This window comes from Danio aesculapii, chromosome 18, assembly GCF_903798145.1.
Source record: "Danio aesculapii chromosome 18, fDanAes4.1, whole genome shotgun sequence".
Lineage (NCBI taxonomy): Eukaryota > Metazoa > Chordata > Actinopteri > Cypriniformes > Danionidae > Danio > Danio aesculapii.
In genome coordinates this window covers 23,554,808-23,564,807 of record NC_079452.1, presented here as the reverse complement: position 1 = coordinate 23,564,807, position 10,000 = coordinate 23,554,808, and the positions used below count along the sequence as shown (strand labels likewise).

At 45.0% G+C, this 10,000-nt stretch overlaps 2 protein-coding genes across 2 annotated transcripts in view; both read right to left on the bottom strand.

The window, feature by feature from the left end:
- slc27a2a (solute carrier family 27 member 2a) overlaps window positions 1-3,230 on the bottom strand; it is a 15,660-nt gene extending 12,430 nt beyond the window's left edge. The window contains exons 1-3 of the mRNA XM_056478156.1: window positions 2,741-3,230; window positions 526-735; window positions 262-420 (exon numbers count right to left, since the gene is read on the bottom strand). Coding sequence (XP_056334131.1) covers window positions 262-420; window positions 526-735; window positions 2,741-3,200 — 829 coding nt within the window. The 5' untranslated portion in view covers window positions 3,201-3,230. The remainder of the gene's footprint in view (window positions 1-261; window positions 421-525; window positions 736-2,740) is intronic.
- A 3,523-nt stretch (window positions 3,231-6,753) lies between these two features.
- Window positions 6,754-10,000, bottom strand: part of zgc:158482 (uncharacterized protein LOC100009650 homolog) — a 7,801-nt gene continuing 4,554 nt past the window's right edge. Inside the window, exons 6-10 of the mRNA XM_056478705.1 lie at window positions 9,857-9,947; window positions 9,351-9,549; window positions 7,348-7,445; window positions 7,122-7,252; window positions 6,754-7,039 (exon numbers count right to left, since the gene is read on the bottom strand). Of these exons, the coding sequence (XP_056334680.1) occupies window positions 6,863-7,039; window positions 7,122-7,252; window positions 7,348-7,445; window positions 9,351-9,549; window positions 9,857-9,947 (696 nt within the window). The 3' untranslated portion in view covers window positions 6,754-6,862. The remainder of the gene's footprint in view (window positions 7,040-7,121; window positions 7,253-7,347; window positions 7,446-9,350; window positions 9,550-9,856; window positions 9,948-10,000) is intronic.

The window sequence follows — 10,000 nt, the reverse complement described above, 5'->3', positions numbered from 1 at the left end:
CGCCTGTGAGAAACACACACTGAGCTGATGCAGAACACACTGCACATGTACTATAGTGCACACGAGTGCTGCTGAAGCTTTGATCAAACGTCTTCATATGTGTGTGCAGATGGACGAAGCTCTCGGGGGACTGAAACCCCATGAGGGAGACGGATTAACAGAGGGATTTTATTATGTCCACTGACCCTCTCAACAGACCTGACTGTCATTCAGGAGCCTGCTGTGAAAGACTCTCATTAATGCCATGTGTGACTGTGTTACCGCGCTCGATGGCTCCGCTGAGTCCGGCGAGGAAGCCTGCGCTGTGGTACAGAGGCAGACAGATGTAGACGATGTCGCTGGAGCAAACGCCAGACAGTCTCTGCAGGAACGACATCATCCAAACCTTCTCATGGGTGACCACTGCAGCTTTGGGGAGACCTGCAGACACCAGACGGACATGAAGATGCAGACAGAGCTGAAGAATACACACACACACACACACACACACACACACACACACACACACAGGATTACTGTACTCACCTGTGGTGCCGGAGGTGTAGATGTAGAGGGCGGGGCTCTTCATGGTGATGTGCTGTCTCAGGCTGATGGGCGGAGCCTCGTCAGATGCACGGCTCACCTGATTGGTCAGATTGATGATGCCTTGTGTCTCCGCCTCTCCTGACAGCATGAGGACCGACACCTGCTGCTGACGAAGAGACGGCAGAACCTCCAGCACCGCCGGCACCAGCTCTGCAATATAGAATCAGGCACTGGCGTCAGCTTTACAGAACACTTCTCTCACAGCGGTCACAGCTCAGTTAAATTGAGGACACAAACGGGCCACAACACGGCAGTTCAGGGAGGCTGAATTACATTAGACTGCATTGCAAATTACTCCATGCAGGGTGGCTCAGTGGTTAGCACTGTCGCCTCACTGTAAGAAGGTCGCTGGTTCGAGTCTCAGCTGGGTCAGTGTGTGTTTCTGTGTGGAGTTTGCATGTTCTCCCCGTGTTGGTGTGGGTTTCCTTCGGGTGCTCCGGTTTCCCCCACAGTCCAAACACATGCGCTATAGGGGAACTGATCAACTACACTGGCTGTAGTGTATGGGTGTTTCCCAGTACTGGGTTGCAGCTGTACGCGCTGTGTAAAACATGTGCTGGAATAGTTGGCAGTAGGGCTGCAGAGTATATGGGTTCAGCATGGATATCACAGTGTGTGCATCCACAATAGTCACATCACAATGATCTGCGATGTCCAGTGTGGAGTATAGTGGAGCAGGAGCTGCAGGATTGTATTTAATCACTGTATTTATATGGAATTTATCCAAAAACATTTCTTATTTCGAATGTTTGTCTTGTTTCTGGCCCAAATATAAAGTGAACACATGATTATTTCACTCCCTCACTGGCAGATCATGTCAAGCAAAGCACTCTTATGTTGACTGATTTCTTCTGACGGTGAAAACGTAATGATATTTTTACTTTGTCCAGTTTTTGATATTTGGACTAGAAACGAGGCAAAGCAGTTTATTTTCTGCATTGATTATTCAGATTCTGTAGCTGAATACTGTCAGACTCCCCTCAAACCCTCAAATAGAGCTGTTAAAGCCTCTGCTGAAGCTGTAGAGCGACGTTTATCACAGAGAAAATATATTGCAATAACAGATTATTCCAATATCATGCAACCGTAGTTGGTGGTTCATTCCGCTGTGGCGACCTTTGATCAATAAGGGATTAAGCTGAAGGAAAATTAATTAATTAATCCACTTGAGCATTCAGCATTTAAGCAATAAACAGCCTAAACTGCTGAAAATGTCTGAAAGTTGGAGACGTTTTCGACTGAGCATTTCAGAATAAGGGCGGTTCGATATCATTGTTCATTTGTCTGGATCTGCTGGGAGAACAGAACACCACTGAGCTAAAGTCCAGTTAATATGAGGGAAAGACCAACATCATGTGTAGATGATTGACAGACAGGTGTGTGTGTGTGTGTGTGTGTGTGTGTGCGTGTGTGTGTGTGTGTGTGTGTATCATATCACAGTGCTCAGCATATATAAGTGCACCCTCACACGTCTCTCTTCAGATTCATATGTTTAATAGGAAGCTCTACAATATTATATTAGAGCATAAACATTAGATTAGTCAGTACTGAAGCCAAATCTGGAGCTCATCTAACAAGATAACTCACCATAACGCTCCAATAACTACAGTTAGATGTTATAGAAGAACAAGAAATACTAAATTAAAGAGGAAAAATCAAGAGAAGCAAAACAAATGGACAAATTTAGTGGACACATTGAAGACTGTGATTTATTTTATAATATTTAGCTGGAATTTATTTGTCTTATTTAATTTCTGAGTGTGTTTGATGAGTAAACTATTGTGATAAATATATCTGATTAATAAATCTGTTTAGTTTAAATGCAGCAAACACACTGCCTATACTGAGAAATGGAGGAACTCGAGTATGCTGAGCATATCAGTGTCATATCAGTCTATTACAGACTCAAAGTCCGGAAACAGGGAGTGTGTGTGTGTGTGTGTGTGTGTGTGTGTGTGCGTGTGTGTGTGTGTGTGTGTGTGTGTGTGTGTGTGTGTGTGTGTGTGTGTGTGTGTGTGTGTGTGTGTGTGGGTGTGTGTGTGTGTGTGTGTGATAGAGTATCATATCAAACTTTATTACAGACTCAAAGTCCTATTCACAAAGAAAAATAACAGAGTGTGTGTTAGAGCAGTGTGTGTGTGTGTGTGTGTTTCACCTGCAGCAGTGATGAGGGTTTTGGCGCCACTACACTCGCAGCAGTGCACCAATGATCTGCTCCGGATGTTGGTGTTCAGGAGCGCGACCGTGCAGCCCAGTTTCGCGAGCGCGAGCCACGTGAACACGTACATGGGCGCGTTCCCGTGGAAAAGCGCGACGATCTGACCCGAGCGGTCTCGCAGCGCGTTCGCGAGCCGGTTGCTGATCCGGTCTGCATCTCGGTATGAGTAGCGCTCGTCCCCGAACACGATGAAGAGTTTGTCCGGGTGTTTCCTCGCGGCTTCCGCGAACCGTTCGAGTGTGGTGAAACACGGAGTTCTGGAGCCGAACCGGGCCAGCAGCCGACCGAGGTTCAGCGTCCGGAGCGCGAAAGCACAGTCCTGAGGGAGGAACGGGAAACGGATGTAGAGGAAGAGCAGAGCGGAGAGCAGCAGACCGAGCAGCAGAGGACAGAGCATGGTGATGGAGGACACCCGCTCACTGCACAGTCTAAAGTTTAAAGTTGGAGGAGCCAATCACGGAGGAAGGCGGAACCCAAACACCTGCCTATTTATTGATCAGTGTCGTCAGCGGTATCGATCAGCTCGTGCTGGGGGTATTGATTATTCACTCAGCAGCATATTAGCTAAAATATACATAACAGAGTAATCAAGCAGACATCAGTCAGTCAGTCAGTCTGGACCTCACAGTATTCTGCTGTCAGTCTGTGTCAGATCAGTCCATAACACACCATCAGCACTGGGGAATCAGAGATCCTCTGTAGCCGCTGTTCTGTCCATTTGGCCTGGTTTGTCAGATTGTCCTCGCTCCCATTCAACAAGTAGGCAGCACATTTAGATGACGCAGTACGCTGCCCAGCAGATTTTGCCATCGGTGTAACTGTTCATGTGGATTAGTGTGATCTAATATCACCCTGACCTCCCTAACCACAACCTCAGAACCATTCAAATACAGTGTTGGTGTAGCGTAATCTGATGGGTGGGATAAAACATCAGGACACGGGCTCATACATCAGTGCTGCCGCAGTTATAGCTGCGGACCAAAACACTCTCTGTGGCTTCAGCTGTGATCATCATCAGTGTGTGTGTGTTTACTACAGGCAGTGTGTGTGTGTGTTTACTACAGGCAGTGTGTGTGTGTGTTTACTACAGGCAGTGTGTCATATTGTTCTTAGAGTCAGCAGTGAAACACACACACACACACACACACACACACCTGATAGAGATGTTGTTAGTTTATGGCGGTGGTCCCCAAACTTTTCATCCTGTGACCCCCAAAATAACAGCATCCGTGACTGGCGAGCCGCATCCTCCATGTTGAGTTGTGGCCTGTATGTGTTTGTAATGTACCTGAGTGCTGTACAGGTGTCAGAAAGTTTAACCTGGTGCCATAATCTCAGTGTGCTGTGGTTAATATAGTGTACCCCCCCACGGTCACCAATAATGGAGCCTGACGGCTTTTATTCACGAGCTGCTTTTAATTAGTTCTTCTGCATCTTCTGGAGTAAATATGTTCATTCTGTTAGATTAATCAAGTCAATTTGATTTTGGTAATCACAGAGCGACCCCACACCCCCCCCCCCTGATTGTCCTATGACCCCCCGGGGGGTCCTGAGCCCCACATTGGGAACCACTGGTTTATGGGAGGTTCTGCCAGAAACACACATGTACACACATGTATAAGCGTGACGGGCTTCTGAAGACCTTTAAGCGTGTCCTCCTCATATAATCCTCCAGTTCAGTGACACGGGGACAAGTGGACATTTATTTGTAGATTTCCTTTATATTTTGATGTTTTTGATCACCTGATGTGAACGATAACAGCCTCAACTCATTATTGAATCTGAATAACTGCAGGTTCAGCTGGGCTGAGGATGAGGACAGCTATAAGAGCCATGAGGTGATGTTTTATTCATGTTACATTAATAAATATGTGAAAAGCAAAGCTGAAATATTTCAATAAAACTAATAGCATTTTAAAATGGAGGATATGCTGATGTCACTTCCGGTAAGGAAGATGAAGATGGAAGCACGAGCGTGTAATATAGTTCAGTTAAGCTGTTATTAAACGTTTTCGAAGTGACATCGCTGGCCTGTCTTGTGTTACTCGCGTTCAAATCCTGCTAATACAGAGAAACAAACAGGACAAGAGACGGCTTGATGATGGCACATACAGCAGGGTCTGTACATGTTAGTGTTTTAATAAAGAAAAACAATCTGAGAACCGAGCGCAGTGGTGTCGCACTGTCGCACTCACAGCAAGAAGGTCGCTGGTTCGAGCATCGGCTGGGTCAGGTGGCATTTCTGTGTGGAGTTTGCATGTTCTCCCTGTGTTGGTGGGACTAAGCTGAAAAGAAAATGAATGAATGAATAGAGGAATTATCACCCTACGTCACTCATGACGTCACACGGGTCCCCGGCTGCAAATAAGACCAGTTGCAATAGCAAACATGGTGTCGTGTGGCAGGATGCCAAAATCCAAACTGAACTTTTACTGTACACCACACTGCTTTAATGCCAACTGCAGATGTCTTTAGCTAAAAGGGAGCTGAATGGAGTGAGGAGCTGATTATAAATGCTGGACTCTGCAGTTCTCCTGTTATATCAGGTGAGTTCCCGCTCTGCTGGATCAGACACATCACTGGATTCTGATTACAGCAGAGATGTCAGCAGAAACAGTTCAATATGGTGAATTAACCTGCGCACACTGAATGCTCAGAGTGAACTGTAGACATGTGCATCCTCACACCCTGCTGTACAGGAGCAGGTCACTGTCAGAATGCAGTAGTTCTGCTTGTTGATGATGACCCAGGTCTTGTACAGCTCCGTCTTCTTTCCTTGTCTTTGGCTAGGCAGAACCTCGGTGTTTAGCTCTACATAGTGTTGAATCTGGTCATCATGGAGCATTATTTCCTGCACATGACCACACTGAACAACACTGTAGACATCCAAACACTTGTCTGGCTTTAACTTCTCTCCTGTAAAGAGTTTCAGTGAGATAGCTGTATATTTGGGGCTGGATGCTCGGCCATTTCCTCTTCTCCAATATCCATTGGGAGGGTGCTATCACTAATAGAGCTGTCAGATGAACGCCGCTCACTTTAACATTAATTTAGCTGAATAACTGTGCTTATCACTGGGTGACGAGCTGTTATAATACACTGTAAGCATTATGTCAATAATATATATATAATATATAATCAATAGAACTGATCTCTAACACAACATACTCTGTACAGCATCGGACATGTCATTCCCTCGCTGTAAATGCTATTATTTAGCGTTCTTTCCTGCAACCTCGCTGTGCGCACATCCTGAATGTTTACACACCGGTAATTCATCAATAAGTCTGATAACTAAATGAATGCCACACTCCTTTACAGAACAATTGACAGAGATCAAGCATCAGCTCATTTCAGACATGTGTGGGCTGAAACACTCTTTATTCTCTGTATTTCTGTTTAATTTCAGGCACAGGTCATGCAGGTTTCTGCTAGAATGTGCCTTATTTTACTGCACACAAGAGTTCTCTGAGACTAATCTGATTACAGCTGAAGCCCTGCGGTCACAAACACTGAAGAGCATGGTAGAGCTCTTGATTTGATCAGACACATCTCCATCTGTGTTCTCTAGATGAGTACTGTAAGGGTGGACAGTATACTGATAATGCTGATTAATGACATCGTTTAGGAGTGAGCTAACCCTTATTGAAAACTGAACATGCTAATGTGAGTTTCTGGTTCTTTTCTAAAGCCCTGCTGTGTGTGTGTGTGTGTGTGTGTGTGTGTGTGTGTGTGTGTGTGAGGAAGCTCATTCAGTCAGCAGGTCTCCCTCCTGAACAGCAGTGGTCTGTTGACTGAGCTCAGAGTCAGTGATTATGATTATCAATACAGCACAGCTCATAATAACACCGTACACTAACACCAGAGCAGGAGTTCTGTGTGTGCTGATCTATACTCAGTTAAAGCATCGCCCTCTGGTGGTCAGAAGATGAACAGCAGACACTTGAACACTTTATTTAAAGGTTTATTTCTCTGCATCTGCTTTATTGTCTACATTTCGTTGTGTGTACGTTGATTTCTTACAGAGTTTATCTATCAGCATCAGTAATGTGGCAGTAATCAGAGTTTGATGCTGTGCGCTAGGATCTGCTGGTAGATGCTGGGGGTCAGGGGGACGTAGGTCCGCTCGTGCTCGCACAGGAAGTAGATGGGGTCAGAGGTCATGCTGGGATTGAACCCGGACTCCACTAGCTTCAGCTTCAGCTGTTTGAAAGTGCTGGTCAGCTCCATTGAGCTCTGCACAGACCCAACACACAGTGTGCTTTCATAAGTAACTGCAGGCTTCACATGCTGTTCAGGAGGAGGAGGTGGTGTTTACCTGGATGCGTATGAACCGCGGTCTGGCGTAAGCGGGCAGGAGTCTGCAGACATGCTCAAACATTTGTTTGTGCTCAAACTCTGATCCGTCCTTCAGTTTTACTGCTGCCATCCCTATGCGTCCCTCATGACCTGCGCGCACACACACACACACACACACACAACAACATCAGTGATGTCATCAATCATGAGGAAGCAGATTCAGAGCAAACACAGCCTCGGCCAACCTGGAACACAAACACCATAAACATTGGCCTCCTCCACAAAGTCCAGCAGACTGATGATGTCCGAGACTTCAGTGGTCGCCACGTTCTCTCCCTTCCACCTGCACACAGCAGAACAAGACTGATTCACTTCAGGACAACACTGATTCACTTCAGAACAAGACTGATTCACTTCAGAACAACACTGATTCACTTCAGGACAACACTGATTCACTTCAGGACAACACTGATTCACTTCAGAACAACACTGATTCACTTCAGGACAACACTGATTCACTTCAGAACAAGACTGATTCACTTCAGAACAACACTGATTCACTTCAGAACAACACAGATTCACTTCAGATTCACAGATTAACTTTAGAACCACAGATTCACTTCAGATCCACAGATTCACTTCAGATCTACAGATTCACTTCAGACCCACAGATTCACTTCAGATCCACAGATTCACTTCAGATCCACAGATTCACTTCAGACCCACAGATTCACTTCAGATCCACAGATTCACTTTAGAACCACAGATTCACTTCAGATCCACAGATTCACTTCAGATCTACAGATTCACTTCAGATCCACAGATTCACTTCAGATCCACAGATTCACTTTAGATTTACAGATTCACTTCGGATCCACAGATTCACTTTAGAACCACAGATTCACTACAGATTCACAGATTCACTTCAGATCCACAGATTCACTTCAGAACCACAGATTCACTTCAGATTTACAGATTCACTTCAGATCTACAGATTCACTTCAGATCCACAGATTCACTTTAGAACCACAGATTCACTTCAGATTTAAAGATTCACTTCAGATCTTCAGATTCACTTCAGATCTTCAGATTCACTTCAGATTCACAAATTCACTTCAGATCTACAGATTCACTTCAGATCTACAGATTCACTTCAGATTCACAAATTCACTTCAGATCTACAGATTCACTTCAGAGTCACAGATTCACTTCAGACCCACAGATTCAAATCAGATTTACAGATTCACTTCAGATTCACATTCACTTCAGATCCACAGATTCACTTTAGAATCACAGATTCACTTCAGATTCACTTCAGATCTACAGATTCACTTCAGATCTACAGATTTACTTCAGATCCACAGATTCACTTCCGATTCACTTCCGATTCACTTCAGATCTACAGATTCACTGCAGATCTACAGATTCACTTCAGATTCACAGATTCACAGATTCACTTCAGATCTACAGATTCACTTCAGATCTACAGATTCACTTCAGATCTACAGATTCACTTCAGATCCACAGATTCACTTCAGATCTACAGATTCACTTCAGATCACAGATTCACTTCAGATCCACAGATTCACTTTAGATCTACAGATTCACTTCAGATTCACAGATTCACTTCAGATCACAGATTCACTTCAGATACACAGATTCACTTCAGATCTACAGATTCACTTCAGATACACAGATTCACTTCAGATTCACTTCAGATCCACAGATTCGCTTCAGATCCAGATTCACTTCAGATCACAGATTCACTTCAGATACACAGATTCACTTTAGATCTACAGATTCACTTCAGATTCACAGATTCACTTCAGATCACAGATTCACTTCAGATCTACAGATTCACTTTAGATCTACAGATTCACTTCAGATCCACAGATTCACTTCAGATTCACTTCAGATCCACAGATTCGCTTCAGATCCAGATTCACTTCAGATCACAGATTCACTTCAGATACACAGATTCACTTTAGATCTACAGATTCACTTCAGATCCACAGATTCACTTCAGATTCACAGATTCACTTCAGATCTACAGATTCACTTCAGATCTAAAGATTCACTTCAGATTCATAGATTCACTTCAGATCCACAGATTCACTTCAGATTCACTTCAGATCCAGATTCACTTCAGATGCACAGATTCTGGTTCACATCACAGCTGCTGTGTTGCTCCCAGGTTCCGATACTCAACCCTAACCCTGATACACACAGATGATGTAATATTAAAGACCTGAACGTGTCTCCCACTCGATCAATGAAGTAGATGAAGTTGTCCTGATCGATCTTCATCAGATCTCCACTGTTGAAGTACACGTCGCCTCTCCTGAAGACATCCCGCAGCCTCTTCCTCTCCGTCTGCTGCTCGTTGTGTGCGTAACCCACGAATGGAGCCATGTGTGTGATCTGGGACACCAGTAACCCCGTCTGTCCTGCACACACACACACACACACACTTTTAGAAAACATTATCAGTGTGGTATTTTGAGCTCAAACTTCACACACACACACACACACACACACACTCTAGAGTCTCATTATTCTACAGCTTGTGAAGGGGTCCGCTTGGCTCTCCTGTAGGTGCTGTTACTCAGCATGAGCCCTGCAGCTGAGGCATTCAGGAGCACAGCTGATATCTGACTGCAGGTGTGTGTTGGATATCTGCTTGTGTGAGCGTCTCCTGCTGTACACAGCTCTGCATTGGTGACCTTTAGAGGGAGCAGGAGTGTGACCTCTGACCTTTAGGCACCTCCACACAGTGGCCTGAGGAGTCTCTGACCGGTTCTTCTCGCTCAGTGTCGTACTGAATGAGGGCGTAGTGGACCGCCATCTGAATGAACACACACACACACACACACACACGATCAGAGCTTCACAGGGAGT